At 51.2% G+C, this 17,568-nt stretch overlaps 1 protein-coding gene across 1 annotated transcript in view; it reads left to right on the top strand.

Annotated features, from left to right (window-relative positions):
* DYNC1H1 (dynein cytoplasmic 1 heavy chain 1) overlaps window positions 1-17,568 on the top strand; it is a 1,654,074-nt gene that overhangs the window by 1,324,398 nt on the left and 312,108 nt on the right. Inside the window, exon 72 of the mRNA XM_086937823.1 lies at window positions 117-220. Within this exon, the coding sequence (XP_086793949.1) occupies window positions 117-220 (104 nt within the window). The remainder of the gene's footprint in view (window positions 1-116; window positions 221-17,568) is intronic.

A 17,568-nucleotide genomic window follows, 5' to 3' on the forward strand; every position in this document is an offset into this window, starting at 1 on the left:
CACTGCAGAATTGACAGATGGCTGGGTCATTGTATTTCATTTGAAATCTATTCTTTTCAGTGTTGCTTCTTGAAAGTTGCAAATATCTTCTGAGATGTAGCTTTTTTCATTCACAGACGTGATGAATTTGTGCAGTGGGTTGAGTTGCTTCCGGATACGCAGACTCCATCCTGGCTCGGGTTACCAAACAATGCAGAGAAAGTTCTCCTGACTACACAAGGTAACTGTTTAGTTTTCTCTTTTTTCCCCGCAAGCAAAGCACCCAATAAAGTGAAGTATGTACTGTTTAAAAATGAATAAAGAAAACCGTTTACAAAAATCTTTTATTAATGTTGTGATTTTGGTTGATAATACTTACGTACTGGTATCCAAATTTCATTTATATTCACCTTATCAAGATGTCAGTTGGTTACTTGCATCCAGTTTACAGCGCATAAACATGTGTTTCAAGTTAGCCCATTTTTTTTTTTGATAATCAACTTTATTGGGTATATAAAACAGAAAAAAAGAATTCATTGGTTGCAGCTCATAAATCAACATATACAGCGGATCTGAATCAATAAGACATATAGGCAGGGTCAGTCCATTCCAGTCCAGCATCTCATCCTGCATTACAGTAACGGCGGAGCATAAGACATTCAGTACAACAAGAATTATGGCGGGATCATGTTGAAATATTTCCCCCATATTTTGTGGAACAATTTATTTTATTTTGAGAATTTATAAAGCGCAACCGTCACCATTACAGGCATCCTGGCGCTGACAGAGACCAACGAGGGGTAAAGATCAGACAGCGTAGGAAGGCTAGCAAGGAAAGAGCCAGGTTTTCACCTTTTTTCTGAACTGCAAGAGTTCATTTGTGGACCTAAGCTCGATGGGGAGGGAGTTCCAGAGTCTGGCGGCAGCCACCTCAAAGGATCTACCTCCAGCTCTGACCTTCTTAAATCTAGGAACCACTACCAGTCTAGCATCAGATGAACGAAGTTGTCTGGTAGGGGTATACCAAACAAACTTGGATTGTAGAGGGGCTGGACCGCAGCCATGAAGAGCCTTAAAAACTGTACAGAGGGCTTTAAATTGGATTCTTTGTCTAAGAGGGAGCCAATGTAGCTTTGCCAAGGCCAATGGTCCATGAGATCTTCTAGGCCACCCCAAGGCCAGTTTCGCGGCCGCGGATTGAACCCTTTGAAGCCTGTCCAGTAGATATTCAGGGGCCCCAAGCAGGAGGGCATTGCAATAGTCCAACCTGCTCAGGATAGTACATCTGACCACTTGGGCGCGCGCGTAAGTGGGTAAGAGGGGCAAAACCTTCCTAAGTGAGCGAAGGATAGCGAGGCAACAAGCCGATGTTTTCTGCACATGGGTGTCCATGCTGAGTCCTTGGTTTAACATGACCCCTAGGTTGCGGACAGATTCTGCAGGCTGTACGTTAGAGCCTGTTTCTGGGGGCCAGAAGTTGTTAGGAAATGGGCGGGGGATCCTCGTTCCAGCGCTATAAAGCACTTCGGTTTTCCCGACATTAAACTGAAGTGAGTTAGTCTTTAACCAACTTGACGTATTCCGTAGACAATTATGAAAGACCTCCATGGAGACGGAGTCCTCTCCTTCCAATGAAAGGATCAACTGCGTGTCATCTGCATAATTAACAGTTCTAATGCCGAATCCTTTAATAAGCCTAATTAGCGGCCTAAGGTATTCATTAAAAAGAATTGGGCTAATAGCAGAGCCCTGGGGGACTCCGTGCAGCACCGGAGAAAGGCATGATTGGTAAGGTGGCATAGAAACTGCCTGCTGCCTATCAGTCAAAAAAGAGTGGAACCATTGCAGTGCAGAGTCTCTCACTCCAACCTCCGCCAACCGCCTTAGTAGGATCTTATGGTTTACTGTGTCAAAGGCGGCAGACATATCGAGCAGGATCAAAAATGAAGCCTGTCTTCTGTCTGCACGCCTTTGCAGTTCATCCATGGCGGAGATAAGAGCTGTTTCGGTTCCATGAGCGGGCCGAAAGCCGAATTGGTCCTCGTCAAGTAGGAGATGATGTTCCAGGTGGGTGGAAAGAGTGTTACTAACCACCCGCTCAACTATCTTGGCGGGGAACGGCAGCAGTGAAATGGGCCGATAGTTTTTAGAGCAGTCGGGATCCAAGGAAGGTTTTTTTTAACAAAGGGGAGACTAACGCCCGTTTCCAATGGGCAGGGACGGTGCCAGTCACCAGGGATTGATTGCAAATGAGATGGAGTGTGGGGAAAAACTCATCTTCAAATTCCTTCCAAATTTTAGGGGGCACCGGGTCCAGGGGAGAGCCAGACACAATCCCTCTAGCTATCTTGGTAAATAAATCAAATGTAAGTGGCAGAAACCTGCACAGTGACACCTCTGGCGCCAAAGCCGAATCGGGTAATTGGTCAACTAAGGGAGCCAAACCCGGGTCAGAAGGGGAATCCGTGTCAAGAGGGGTGTCCAAGTCTTTCAGGATCAGATCTATTTTCTCTTTAAAGAAGGTGGCAAGATTGTCACAGAGTTCTTGGGACGGGACAATCACCTTCTTGCAAGACTCCGGATTGGTGACGCTATTTAAGATGTTAAAAATGCTCCTCGAGTTAGAGGTGGAGTTGCAGATCAGAGTGGAGTAATAGTCAGCTTTAGACTTTTTAATGAGATTTTTATACGCCAGAATCTTAGTCTTCCAAGCAGCTTTGGAGATTTCGCTGTAGTCGCGTCTCCACTTTCTCTCAGCTTGTTTACATTCCAATTTTAAAGTTTTTAGGTCATCATTAAACCATTTAGCGGAGTCTTTACCCCTAATGAGCCGAGTTTTTAGAGGGGCAGAGGTATCTACCGCCAGAGAAATGCTGGAGTACAAAGAGTTGTAATTATCATCAGCACATTTGTTCTCATCAAAGAGCGAAGCCAGATGGAACACATCCCCAGAGGGGTGTAGTCGTGAAAGAGCCTTCCAGTCTCTACACTTAGTCCTCGGGATTCGAACAGGGCCTCCTCCTGGGTGCTGCCCCAGTCCACCCCCCTCCTCCACCCCTTCACAGTAGGTGCAGCAGCACGCGACCAGTACATCGCTATGTCCCTTTTGGCCACAGCCACCGCCGTCCCCAATAGGCGCTTGTCCATCCTGGAACCATCCAGGCCATTAAAGATCCCCAGCAGCATCTGCAGCGGGTCGTGAGGGACCTCCCATCCCAGGGCTTGTGTGAGCTCCCGCTCTACCCCTTCCAGAACCTCTCCAGCACCAGGAAGAGCCACAACATGTGGTAAAAATCAGCGGGGGATGAGCCGCATTTCGGGCAGTTTGGGGAGGGTTGCAAGCGGGCACGGTAGAGTCGCTCTCGGGTGAGGTAAACCGCGTGTAGGTAGTATATCTGCACCAGGCGTATCCTGGAGGACCTGGTTAGGGTTCTAGGGGCCATAAGGGCATCTCTCCAATCTGCCTCTTCTAGGGGGCCCACCCAACCCTCCCATCGAGCGCGCAGCTTATCTAAGGACGCAGGGCCAATATTCACTAGGGAGCGATAGATGCGGGACACTCCAACCTTGCCCAGGTTCCCCATCACCTGGGCCTCCAGTGGACTGAACTCTGGGAGGGAAACTGGTGAGGGGAGATGTGCATGGATGGCATGGCGCAGCTGCAGATATCGAAAGTGTTGGGCGTGGGGAAGGGCATGGCGCTGCTGTAGGTCTGCAAAGGCACCGATATGGTCCCCCACCCAGACGTCTCCAAGGACCGAGATACCAATTAGATCCCAGCGGCGGAATCCGTTCAGGGACGAAACCTCCCGAAGCCAGGTGCCATGCCAAAGCGGCGTCTGACGAGTGAATTTACGGTCCCACCCCGCATGGCGCAGGGCGGCGTGACAGGCCAGGAGGACCGTTTTAGTGATTGGCTCTATGGTCTGTGGCACCAGGCATCCCTATAGGAATGCCTGGATCTGCTGAAAGTCCGTAGTCTCGAGCTCCACGCGGTACGAAGGGTCAGACCAGCCACCCGCGTACCAGTCGTGGATGAATATCAGTTTAGTGGCAAGGTAGTAGAGGTGAAGTTGGGTCACCCCTAGGCCCCCATCGAATGGCGGGATGCGGCTGTGCGCCAGGGAAATCCGCGGCCGTCCGCCACCCCAGAGGAATCTGGTCAGGGTCCTGTCAAGCTCGCGGAACCAGGTGCAGGAGAGGAGGATGGAGATGTTTTGTAAGATGTAGAGGAAGCGGGGGAGGACCATCATTTTGAAAAGAGCGCTTCTTCCTAGGGGGTTGAGGGGGAGGGTTTGCATTTTTTGAGATCCGCCTTCATCCGGGCTACCAGGGGCGGGATGTTCAACGCCCAATCAAGTTCCGGCAGGAGGGCCACCCATATCCCAAGGTATTTAACCGAGTGGTGTCTGAGGGGAATAGACTGCCAGTCATAGCACTCCCTGGAGGGATGCAACGGGACCAGTGTGGATTTGGCCGCGTTAAGCCGGAGCCCGGAAACCCTTTCGAAGTCAGTGAAGATTCGCAGGCACCTGGGGCCCGAACCCGCTGGGTCTGCCAGGAATAGGAGCACGTAGTCAGCGTAGAGGGCAATTTTGTCTACATGGCTCTCGTTCCAGGTCCATCCCTGGACGAGGGGGTCCTGCCGGATGAGCGTCGCCAGAGGCTCCATCGCTAGCGCAAACAGGTGTGGGAGAGGGGGCATCCCTGGTGCGTGCCTCTGCAGATCGGAAAGGCCTCGGAGAGCGTCCCATTGACAAGCACCTGGGCCCTAGGGTTCGCATAGAGGACCCTGATGAGGGGGCGAAACAACGGGCCAAAGCCCATCGCCTCCAGCACATCTTGCAGATAGTCCCAGCTCACCGTGTCGAAGGCCTTCTCGAAGTCGAGAAAGAGGAGGGCCAGGTATGGGGACAGGCGGGCACGGTGGGCCAAGGCCAGGTGAAGGCTGCAGATGCAGTGACGGGTACCCCTGGCCGGCATAAACCTGCATTGGTCAGGATGGACCAGATCCTGCAGGAGAGACTTAAGCCTCTGGGCTAGTATCGTGGTGAAGAGCTTGATCTTGGTATTGATTCTCGGTATTGATAAGAGAGATTGGGCGGTAGTCCGCGCAGCTCGTGGAGGGCGGCTGGGTCTTAGGGATGACCACTATCGTGGCCAGGTCCGATTCAGGGGTGAAGGAGCCGTTCTCTGCCACATGCCGGAAGAGGATCAAAATTCGGGGAGCCAGGATATCCCGGAAGGCAGCGTAGTACTCCTGTGGATACCCATCCGGGCCAGGCGTCTTGCCAGGGTGGAGAAGGGGGATGGCCTCCAGAACCTCGTCCAAGGTAAAGGGCCACTCCAGGGCTTCTGCGGACTCAGGAGTGAGAGAGGGGAGCCGGGCATTAGCCCAGTCTAGGAGGGTGGTCAGGGGTGCATCTTCTGGTAACGCCGCGTAGAGGCGCGCATAAAAATTTGCAAAGGTTCTGGCTATGGCCGCGGAGGTCACCTGAAGGGTACCGTCTTGTGCACAAACCTCGGGAATAATGCGAGGAACTTTGGGATAGGTGTAGGAAGGTGGATACCGGACTATGGTTACCCCAGATTTTTTGCCTTGTGTTTAGCTGGTTTTCGACTTAGTTGGCCTGGCTCGCTGCTAATCAGGGCCCCAGGCTATCTGCTCTCTTTTTAAAATGGTTTCCATGTACCCTAGGTGCATAACTAAATTGGCTTGGGTCACCTTATCAGCCCCTGTACAGTACACTATAGGTGCCCAGGGCATAGGTGCATCCAAGGCCTACCAGGGGCTGCAGCATATCTTTTGCCACCCCTGGCTGGCTATCCAAATTGACACAACTGGCTGATCACTCAGCTGGGGCAAGGTGGTGTAATCACCCCTTGCTTAGATACAGTATACCTATATCTAAACCTATATCTGGACACATATATACCTATAAGTCACTCCTATGGCAGGCCTTAACAATCCTGGAGGCAGAGTGCTTGGTTTTATGTGAGATGGTGCTCTAGCTTGAGCTGAGCCTGTCTGCAGCTGTCGGGACCAACTCCCTTGGCTGTTCCGGGATATTGCCATACCATATTAAGTGCACATTAAGTGCACATTAAGTGCATTATAATCCTCGCGGTTATGTGCTAACTTTGGTTTGGCTTTATCAAAACATGTCGTGTAAGGTGTCATACGCTTTGGAATACTACCCCCTCGCCAGTCCTGGCGACAGGGGTAGCATTCCACCCTTCTAGAGGGAGAAAGACCTGTTACTTCGCTAAAACGCGGTTAATCCTAGCCAGAGCCTCAGCATCACAAAATGGATGCTGCTGCCACAGACACAATTCTGACCTCCTACTGCTGACCGAAACTTGGCAGGGGGGGCCTGGACAATAGGTTTCCTGTCGCAGCGAGGTGCTACACCTCCCCAGACAGGAGATAGTGGATTGAGGCAGGGTGGGCTGAATGAAACTAGACACTGCCTGGGGCACACAAGGTGTCCCTTGCATAATCCAGTCAAACCGGTTCTGGGGCTCTCCAGCCCCAGTCCCAGCGTGACCCTGGACAAAGGGAAAGGGGTGTAACCACCCCCTTCCTGGGTCCCACCCATAGGAGGGACCTAGCAGGTGATCCAGCCCACAGATTTGGAATAAAGGTGGGAGCAGTGCTAGTGCACGCAGATTATCCTGACAAACTTATGAAACGAAACTCTGGACCCTTCGACATCCCACTCGACGTGGAAGACTGAAGAATCTCCCTTGTGGTCAAGGAGTGACCACCCTGTGCAAACAGGCACCATCCAGCGCCTCACCGTTTGCTTTGTTGCAGTTCCCGCCGGAACTCGAGCGACGGAGATCGACAAGACCCAGCGTTCCTGCCTTCCAACAGCCTGATCCACAGTCCCAGTACGTCTGAGACCCGTGGAGGCGACCTGAAGCGTGGGGCCGGCCATCTTGGAAAAATTACGAAGTGCTGACCGTGCAGCTCCCGAGGCTCCCTCGACGCTGTGCATTGGGGTTTGAGAAGCCCCAGCCCCCAGCAGCTTTTGCACCAAAGCTCACCCCTCCACACTCACCGAGTGCTGCGTGGGGCCCTTTTGCATCTTTCTGGTTGACGCGTTGGTCCGGTCGCTTGCCCGTTGGCTAGCGGCCCCAGTACCGACGAACCTTTGAATTTATACTGCTGGTCTGGTTGCTCCAGACTGGCCCTCGCTCCCCTGAAAAGGAGCACCCGCTCTGACCTTGCTGGTCCGAGTAAGAAGCGATCTTTGAATCCTGCGTGGGTTGCATTTACCAAAGTCTGTTTGCTCCGATCCGGAAGCCGACACTGCCGACAGCGAGAGCCTTTGTGGGACAGCTCGTGATCCACTCCTGGACATCCTCGGTGCCCCAGAGTCCACGTGGCAGCGGAGACAAGCTTCACAACAACCACCTGATTGCGCCCGACATTTCCTGGTTCCTTCCTGGTTCCACCCAGGTCACTGCTGAGTGACCCAGACTCTGTCCCCTCTGCTTTCAGGTACTCTACATCTTCGATCCACCCTTGGACCCAACCGGACACTTCTCTTCTGGACGCCTGCAGCATCTTCATCTCCAGGTGCCATCGAACTGCGTGACGAAACCCGACACACTTTGGCACCTATGCACCCACTTCCTGTGGGTGAGGTAACTCATGAACGCCGGTGCTCCTGTATTGGTATACACTTCTAGTGTCTAAGTCTAAAGTTTGATAATTCTAGTCCAGTCGTAAGACTCCTAAAACTGTAACTTGATAACTTTTACGCACCAATGACTTTGCATTGGTGCATGCGTGTGCTTTTAGCGCTGCACCCGAGTCCCGCGGGCTTTTCCAGACTTCATCGCTGCTAGTCCCGAATAGCCCCAGCGATTCCCAAGGCCCCAGGCCTTACCACTGTTCGATTAGTGATACTTATACCACTATTTAATTATATGGTTTGAGTGGGCCCCGGCCTCATCCATAATTGTGCCACTTTCATATGTTTTACTGTGCTTTTGTTTAAATGCTGTGCTTCTAGACTCATAAAGAGTACAGAGGATTATTCTAGTAATAAATACATATATTTTTATAAAATATAACTTGTGTGGTGTCCTTTCATTTGATATTACAGGATTGTGATTGGTAAAACAGCTGGCTTCACATGCCCTCTTGAGTTAAGCCTTTAAGGCTGCTTAGTCCATGCTACCCTTAGGATAGCTTGTCTATAAGGTTGACTTACAACCAACACCATAAGGGATTGTTTGGACTGATACAAGGTGCCCCCAGAATTGGAGACCTCATATATCAGGCCAACTTCTCACAATAGGAGACCAAGTTATGGAGGAGTTTGCCAATTTTGTCCCCCCAGCCATACACCCGCGCCACCGACTATCGCCACAGCATTTTTGGCCGAGTCCAATGAGATCTGGCGGATTTCTTCCCGAACCAGCGCCAACTGCCTGGTGGGGTCCGCGCGCCCAGCAGAAGTTTGCTGTGCCTCCAGTCGCGCAGCCTGGTACTCCCAACTCCGCGAGCCGGGCCAGTTAGTCTGCCCGTTTGGCATGCACAAACCCCCTCGCCACCCCGCGAATCACAGCCTTGCCAGCCTCCTACAGGGTCCCCGGCGATGGAACTGAGCCCTCGTTGGTAGAGAAGTAGTGGCTTAGCTCCTGTCCCAGCGTGTCCACCAGTGTATGGGCCTGCAGGAACCAAGCGTTGAGACGCCAGACCGCCCGCGGGCCCGTCGGGGAAGAGCCAATTTGGAGGGAGATGGAATGGTCAGACAGTCCCCTGGGCAAGATAAGCACTCCAGAGACCAGGTGGCAGACAGTGGCCGGAAGCAGGAGAAGGTCGATACGGGAGTGGGTATGGTGGGATGCCGATGTGTGGGTAATATGTGCCTTGCGGGGATTCCAGACTCTCCATACGTCGCAGAGCCCCGGAGCCGAGGCCCAGCTCGATAGAGCTTTTATGAAAAAACGGAGTCTGGTCCTGGGACAAAAGGGCAGCTGGACCTAAATAAGTGGACTGAAAATAGTTGCTGGCCCTTACACTGGTTTCTTATCTCAAGATTTAAGAACAAACAAAGAAAAAATCTTCTGTTTGTAGGGGTTATTTTATTTAAACCCTTTGAAATTTTCAATAATTTTTATATATTTTTCATGGGTGAGAAAAACACTGTACAAAACACTTACACATTTACAAAACTATTAAACAACTAACAACTATACAATTATGAACAGTTTATACACAAACTTCTTTTACAAGAATAGCGATTGTATGTCCACAAATAGTAATTCTTTGCAAAATATCAAACCACTACAAAACCCACAAGGTGAGAAAATGGCAACAAAATTTCTTTCAAGGTGAGAAAATGGCAACAAAATTTCTTTAGGGAAGATCAAGACACAACTTTGAAAATTAGGTCAAAGATGGTAAACAATAAATTCATAAACTAATATTCTCTTTCTTTTTGATGCCTGTTTGCCGTTTGCCGACGCGTTTCGAAACTGAGAGTAGGAACAAAATCGATGACCCTCATTGGAGAGATCTCATAGGCACCATGGACATTATCGCTATGCAAGAAACGTGGGCGACTGAAAATTTGCTCACATTGGATGGATACACCACCTTTTTCCTCCCTGCTGTGAATTCACTGAGAGGGCGGGCTAGAGGTGGCCTGGTTACCTTGATATCTGCAAAAATCTCAGGCTCCTATAAAGAAATCCCCACTGGTAGCCCTTACTGCCTTGCAGTTTTAATCACATACAGGAGTTCTAACGCTGTATTATTAGTGAACTTCTATAACTCTTTTGATAGAGAACACTCAGTTGACAACTTGCAGAGGCTAAACTCTTTTTTAATTAAGTTCCAAGAGTCCATGGAGGCCAATTGTATTGTTATTTTATTAGGAGATTTCAATGTACATGGCTGTCAGGAAGATTGTCCCCCTAACCTTCTATTTGGTTCCCCAGATGATGAAAATATCCATTTTGAACACACAGAACAGGGCGCTTTCTTAGAATCTCTGTTAGCCGAAAATGGTTTAATGTTGCCATCTGGGGGGGAAGAGGGCATTCCAACCTTCACGGGCCATGGAAGCGGGTCTACTATTGATTATATTTTTTTGAGCAGTATTTACAGTAGTCATATCATCTGTTATACCGTTGTAAGATCCCACTTTAGTGACCACAATCTTGTTGTACTTAAAGTTAGAGATGTATTAGAATTTAATGACACTAGTTTGGGTCTGGTAGATAAATGTGACTTACGATCAACTGATCAGGCACGGCGAATTAAATGGTGCAAAATAATTCCTGAGGATTTTTTTGGTAATCTGTGTATAAATAGTCAGGAGGATTTTGAACTTTGTTTAAATGACCAGGCGGGGGACACTGAGGTCTTAGACGCATATAAGAGGGTATGCATTAACATCGTGTCTAATCTGACACAACACTGCAAAAGGAAAAATCAGGAAAGGGTAGGCTGGTTTGACAGTAAATGTTCTGCTGCTAACCACAAATTAAAACTAGCTTTAAAATCCACCCCTGTAGATAGAAAACTTGTGGCTACCTGTTGGACCTGGGGTAGCCTGGCCTAGGGCAAGACTAACATACAGAGGCTCTGTGTGAAGGTTGCAGTCCACCCAAAAGTAAAGCTACGCAATAGCACACAAAAAGAAAACACTACACCAAAAATTGTGGGAAAATACGTACTATTTTATAAAAATAATATCTTCTTTGTGGTCAAAATTTTCAGTTTATGACATTTCAAATTATCGACATTTCAGCAATTAAATCTCTTCAACTCTAACAATTTATCAAATCAATTCCCAATAACAGTTCATACAGTTTTCTAGAGATCAGGTAAACCCACTCTTCAAAGTTGACCAGTAATACAGTTCACTTTACAAAAATATGAAAATTACACTTCCAATTAGTTAGTCAAACTCAAGGTTGAGCATTAATTAACCACCTCAACAGATTCTAGACTCAGCTTCAATAGGGTATTACACGATGCCCATTACTGGACACTCACAGCACCAACCACCCTCAGGGTTAACTCTGGCAGATGAATTCCTCAGGCTTATAACTGTCCCTCCTCTCACAGGGAGGTTGCACCCACTCTGGCAAGAACTCTCCACTTTCCCCTTCCTAGTTAGCTGTTCCCCTTCCCTTCGGATGACACTCCTTACTTGCAGCAGATTTAACTGCGTGGTCCAGGGGAAGAACCTGCTTTTCAAATCAGGGGAGACTCAGTACTGCAGACACCCGGCAGCCACTTGGTAGACTTTCCTCTCTTCTCCCGCTCGCGCTATTTTTACTGCTAGCGCTCAAGCGGGGAGAGAGTTTAGAACAGCTGTCTGGCGTCTTGGCTCCTCACACTCGCCTTTCCGTTGAGCGCTTGAGGCGCACCGGGGATTCGGCGTTGCTGCAGCGGCCAGGGGAAGCTTCCGACGCCTCCTCACACGATCCTCGAGGTGCGCGCTGGTCTCCCGGGCATGCGCGTAGCTCACCGTCGTCTCCGCCTCCTCACAAGTCGCGCTACTCCCTGGAGCCTGCGCAACCACAGCCGGAAACTGCACCTCCACAGACGCTGCACTTCTGGGCCTGCTTCCGCAGCGGTGTTCTCGCGGGGGACATGCGCGGAAGCGCTTACTTCGTCAATTTCCGCGGCCGGTGCCCCCGGGGTCCCACAGCCGATTGAAGCAGCGCCGCTGCTCCTCTCCAGTTACTTCCCTCGCCGGCTTCACAGGAAGGATCTTACTGATCGGGCACTCGCTCCTCCAGGCGTTTCAGGCTCCGCAGTTCCCCAACCACCTCAAGGCGCTTCAAGGGGGTCCACGACTGGCTCGACACCCTGGTAGGTGCAGCGCTGGGCAGGGCATATAAGGCTGAGCTTCAGAACACAGGTCCTGTCAGTTTTTACAGGAATGCTGATCCAGAAGGGTCTTTCTTCTCACGTAGCTTGTTTTCTTGGCCAATAATTGATGTCTTGAGAGAGGGATCGGTCAAGGGCTAAAGGGGGAACAATCCTCTGAAGTAACTGTCAGCCTCAATGACAAACTAGCTGCTCTCAGTGTGTCCACCTCCTCTCACCACTGCCTCACTCCTCTACTCTGGGGTCAACACAAAATGGCTGCTGGTCACTGGCCTTATATAGGTTGGCCTGAGACCTGCAGAAGTCTCCAGTAGGTTCTAGAAAGTTCCTTAATGCTATCCTATGGACCTATCCTCCAGTAGTGTCCGTTATGACAGTTGGTGGACACCATTTTAGGTCCCTGGAGATCCCTAAGGTTTCAAGGGGGGTGACTAGGCCTCACAAGTGATGAGGGAAAAATGGCGTCATCGCCAAGGAACACCTAGCCCCCTGACAGCATAAAAAAACCTCCTGATGGACACATGTAAAAATAAAAATAGAAAGTCTGGGAGGCTAAGGGGGACAAAAATAAATCATGATGGTTAGAGTCTTCCCAGAAGCAGACAGGTCTAACACGCGTCCCCCCCAGCTGAAAGTGGGGAGAACTACCCAACCCCTTGGGAGTCCTCATCACTAAGGCGGAAATACCTGGATAGACCGTCTGCGTTGGCATGGTCTGCCCCAGGTCGGTGTTCCACCCTAAAGTCCATTCCCTGTAGGGAGATAGACCACCTTAGCAACTTGGGATTCTCCCCCTTCATTTGCATCAGCCAACGAAGGGGGCGATGGTCAGTCTGAACTAGGAAGTGCGAACCAAACAGGTATGGTCGCAGCTTCTTCAGAGCCCAAACCACCGCAAAGGCTTCTCTCTCAATTGTACTCCACCTCCTTTCCCTGGGGAGTAGTCTCCTGGACAGGAAGACCACGGGTTGATCCAAGCCCTCATCATTTAGCTGCGATAACACTGCCCCAATGCCATGTTCTGACGCATCTGTTTGGACAATGAATTCTCTAGCAAAATCAGGGGCCTTGAGAATGGGAGCGGAACACAATGCTTGTTTCAAGGTCATGAAGGCTCGCTGGCAAGCCTCCGTCCAGACTACCCGTCGGGGTTGCTTCTTGGAAGTAAGCTCAGTGAGAGGGGCCACAATAGTGCCATACCCCTTCACGAAGCGACGGTAATATCCAGTGAGGCCCAGGAAGGCTCGGACCTCTGTTTGAGTCTTGGGGGGCTCCCAGGCGATGATAGCCTCAATCTTTGCCTGGAGGGGCTGCACCGTCCCTCTGCCCACCAAGTGACCTAGGTACACCACCGACCCCTGTCCGATCTGACACTTGCTGGCCTTGATTGTCAATCCAGCCTGTTGCAGGGCATGTAAAACAGCTTGCAGATGCTGCAAATGGTCCTCCCAGCTGCTACTGAAGACAGCAATGTCGTCCAGGTATGCAGCAGAAAAAGCTTCCATTCCAGAAAGGACCCTGTTTACCAGCCGCTGAAAAGTGGCAGGGGCATTCTTGAGCCCAAAGGGCATCACGCGAAATTGGTAGTGTCCCTCAGGTGTAGAGAAGGCTGACCTTTCCTTCGCCTCCTCTGTAAGGGAAATCTGCCAGTACCCTGAAGTTAGGTCGAAGGTACTTAAGTATTGAGCAGCTCCCAGCCGGTCAATCAGCTCATCCGCCCGGGGGATAGGATGGGCATCAGTTTTGGTCACTGAGTTCAAGCCTCGGTAGTCCACACAGAATCTCAATTCAGGTGTGGTGCCTGGTGGGGCAGCCTTTGGTACCAAAACCACCGGGCTAGACCAAGGGCTTCCAGAAGGTTCAATCACTCCCAGTTCCAGCATCTTGGCGACTTCACTCTTGATGCTGGCCTTCACCTTGTCCGACAGCCGGTAGATTTTAGACTTCACAGGTGGGCTGTCTCCTGTGTCCACGTCATGGGTACACAGGTGGGTCCTACCCGGGACAAGGGAGAACAGAGAAGAAAATTGCCCCAGGACCTGGCGGCAATCACCCTGCTGTTCAGGAGTTAGGGATGGCGAGAGAATAACTCCCTCCACCGACCCATCCTTTTCTTGGGACGAGAGAAGATCAGGGAGAGGTTCGCTTTCTTCTTCCTCTGCTCCATCGGTTACCATCATCAAGACAACCGCGGGCCTCTCATGATGTGGCTTGAGGCGATTGGCATGCAGCACCCTGTGGGGCTGCCTTGGGGCTTTAAGGTCCACCAAGTAGGTGGACTTCCCCTTCTTCTCCAACACCTCAAAGGGGCCTGTCCAACGATCCTGGAGGGCATTTAGCTCTCCAGGTTCCATCACCCACACCTTCTGTCCAGGCTCCAGTTCCACTGGGTGAGCGTTGTGGTCATACCACTCTTTCATCACCGCTTGGCTGGCCTCCAAGTTGTCTGAAGCTTGCTTCCACAACTTAGCCATTTGGCTCCGGAAGGCCAGCATGTAGCTCACCACGTCCTGGGGAAGTTTTCTGGGAGTCCGTTCCCATCCATCCTTCACCAGGCTGAGAGGTCCCCGTACAGGGTGCCCATACAAAAGTTCGAAGGGGCTGAAGCCCACTCCCTTTTGTGGCACTTCCCTGTAAGAAAACAAGAGACAGGGTAGGAGGATGTCCCATTTCCTCCGCAGGCTCTCAGGTAGACTCCTGATCATACCTTTCAAGGTTTTGTTAAACCTTTCCACAAGACCATTGGTTTGTGGGTGATAAGGAGTGGTAAACCGATAGGTAACTCCACACTCCTTCCACATAGCCCGCATGTACGCTGAAAGGAAGTTAGTCCCCCTGTCGGACACAACCTCCTTGGGGAAACCCACTCGGGTAAAGATCCCCATCAGGGCCCTTGCCACCACAGGTGCAGTGATGGTCCTCAGAGGTATGGCCTCTGGGTACCGTGTGGCATGGTCCACCAAAACCAGTATGAACCGGTGACCAGCTGAAGTTGGTGGATCCAATGGCCCAACAATGTCGATGCCCACCCTCACAAAGGGGGTGCTAACGACAGGTAGTGGTTCCAGGGGAGCTTTAAGCTTCACTCCTGTTTTCCCACTAGCTTGGCAGGACACACACGTCCGACAGTATGTGTCAGACGCCACTTTCATTCGAGGCCAATAGAAGTGGGGGACAAGCCGGGCAAAGGTCTTGTCCTGCCCTAGATGTCCTGCCAATGGTATCTCATGAGCCAATTCCAGTAGAAAGGCTCTAAAGCACTGAGGGACCACCAAGGCTCTGGCTGAACCGTGGCCAGGTGCCTTGGGCTCACTGTAGAGGAGTCCATCCTCCCAGTAAATCCGGTAGCTCCCTTCAATGTTTCCTGCTGCCTGGGCGTTGGCCTGTTGCCGCAGCCCCTCGAGAGTAGGACACTCTTTCTGAGCTGCACAGAATTCTTCCCTGGAAGGACCTCCCTCCACATGCCACTCTGTAGGGATGGGTAGGTTCTCCAAGGAAGCAACATTCTCCCCTGTGGACTCCAGATCTACCTCCGCAGGTGGTCCAGCTGTCTCACGAGGCGGAGATGTCGAGGCAGGGTCCTCCGGCCTCTTGTCCTTCTCCTCTCTGGCAGCCGGCTGGGCCATTGTTCCAGGCTCCAGCGTAAGCAACTTTTCCCTTCGGGCAGTTGCTGACCTTGTGCTGACACAAGTCCAGTCAGGGGGTCCCAGCATCGCAGAGTGAGTCTGGTACTCCACCCTCCTCCAAGCATTGTGCTCCATATCATTCCCTAACAGGCAGTCAACAGGCACGGCAGGGCTTACGGCAACTCGAAGTGGACCTGCAACCCCTCCCCACTCAAAGGGAACCTCAGCCACAGGGTAGTGGCCCAATCTGCCGTCAGCCATTACGGCGGGATGGAGTACATCTGGGATGACCTGCTCTGGAGACACCAGCTGACTCCTTACCATAGTCATGCTGGCTCCTGTGTCTCTCAGAGCCTCCCCTCTACGGCCATTGATGGTGACCCACTGCTCATACTTAATAGTATTAGAGGGCAGCTGGGTCTTGGGAACCATCTCCTTATCTCCCAGGGACACTAAAGTGACACCCGCCCGCTCCCCTCCATTAACCAAAGGCATCTCCTCCCCGAGCACTACACTAGTGATTCCCGGGGCTTTTCCTCCAGTGGGAGGGGGTGGTCTCTTTGGGCATCTCACATCTCCTTTATAGTGTCCCACACCACCACACTCAAAACAATGAACAACCCTTGGCTGCTGGCTTTGGCCAGGGGTAGGGTTGCGAGGGGGGTTACTCTTGGGGATGAATCCTCTGCCCCTTCCTTGCGAAGTATTTTGTGGCCCTTTAGAGAACTCCCTCTTAGTTTCCCCTCCCTCTTTCTTCTGGGGGGCGCCCTGTCCTTGCTTCTGGGAATTCCCTCCAGTCCCCTTAGTCGACACCCGGGTACTAACCCAGATGTCCGCCTCCTCAGCAAGCTTCCTGGGGCTGGTCAGCTTGCTGTCCACCAGATGCTGTCTAAGCTCAGGAAGACACTTCTCGAGTAGGTGTTCCTTGAGTATGAGGTCATATAGTCCCTCATAGTCCCCTACATCGCTGCCTCTTACCCAACCCTCCAGGGCCTTCCTGGCGTAGTCCAAGAAATCTACCCAGTTTTGTGTGCCCAGCTTGTAGCTGCCCCGGAACTTTTGTCTATATTTCTCAGGGGTCAACCCAAACTTCTTAAGCAGTGCTGATTTCATAGCCGGATAATAGGTCTGTTCACTTGTGTCAAGGGCCAATAAGGTATCCCTGCCAGTGGGGGGCATGTATTTGTATAACCCACCTCCCCAGTGGACTTCCAGAATCCCATGGGCCCTCAGCGAGACCTCGTAGGCGGCTAACCATTTAGCAATGTCGTCGCTGGGTACATAACAAGCCATAATGTCTTTTGGTAGGTACGGTCTAGGTTCTCGGGGGTTGGTTTGGTTATCGCTGCCACCATTCTCTGCTTTGGGGGTACGTAAGTTTAGGGCTTGCAAATCCATCTCCTTGATGGTCCGCTCATGCTCCAACCTCTTTTCCTCCCTCACCATGTCCATCCTGGCTAGTTCTATTCTCATCCTCCTCTCCTCCCTCCTGTCTTCCAACTCGGCGTCGGTCAGGCCCCTCTCTGACACACTACTGCCCACTCTAGAAGGTGTTCTAGGACCCGTTACAAGGTTCTCCCCTCCCGCCTGGTACAGTGTTGTGGTCTCCAGGACAGTGTCCTTGTCACTCTCTTCAGGATCTACCTCCTCCCCGGAATGAGCCTCTACCCATGCCCGAATACTGGTCAGCAGCTCAACTTTCCTGGCGCCTTTCTTGAAAAACACCCCCTGCTGCTGACACCATTCCTTCAATTGGGTCACAGTATAATTTTCTAGCTCTTCCACATTTATCTCCATTTCTATTTGGAGTATAAAATGCTATACAGGAGAAATCCACAGAGTGACCTGAGGTCAACCTCCACCCACCGCCAGAAGTAAATTTAGAAAAATCAAAATGTAAATCAGGAGGGCCGCAAGGAGAAAACTCCTGGTGTAGGTTTAGTGTATTGCGTCGAATTACTAGTGAGTAGCTGCAACCAAGTCAGTATCCCACCGCTAGGCACCAATATGTTGGACCTGGGGTAGCCTGGCCTAGGGCAAGACTAACATACAGAGGCTCTGTGTGAAGGTTGCAGTCCACCCAAAAGTAAAGCTACG

Source organism: Lissotriton vulgaris, chromosome 9, assembly GCF_964263255.1.
Source record: "Lissotriton vulgaris chromosome 9, aLisVul1.2, whole genome shotgun sequence".
Classification (NCBI taxonomy): domain Eukaryota; kingdom Metazoa; phylum Chordata; class Amphibia; order Caudata; family Salamandridae; genus Lissotriton; species Lissotriton vulgaris.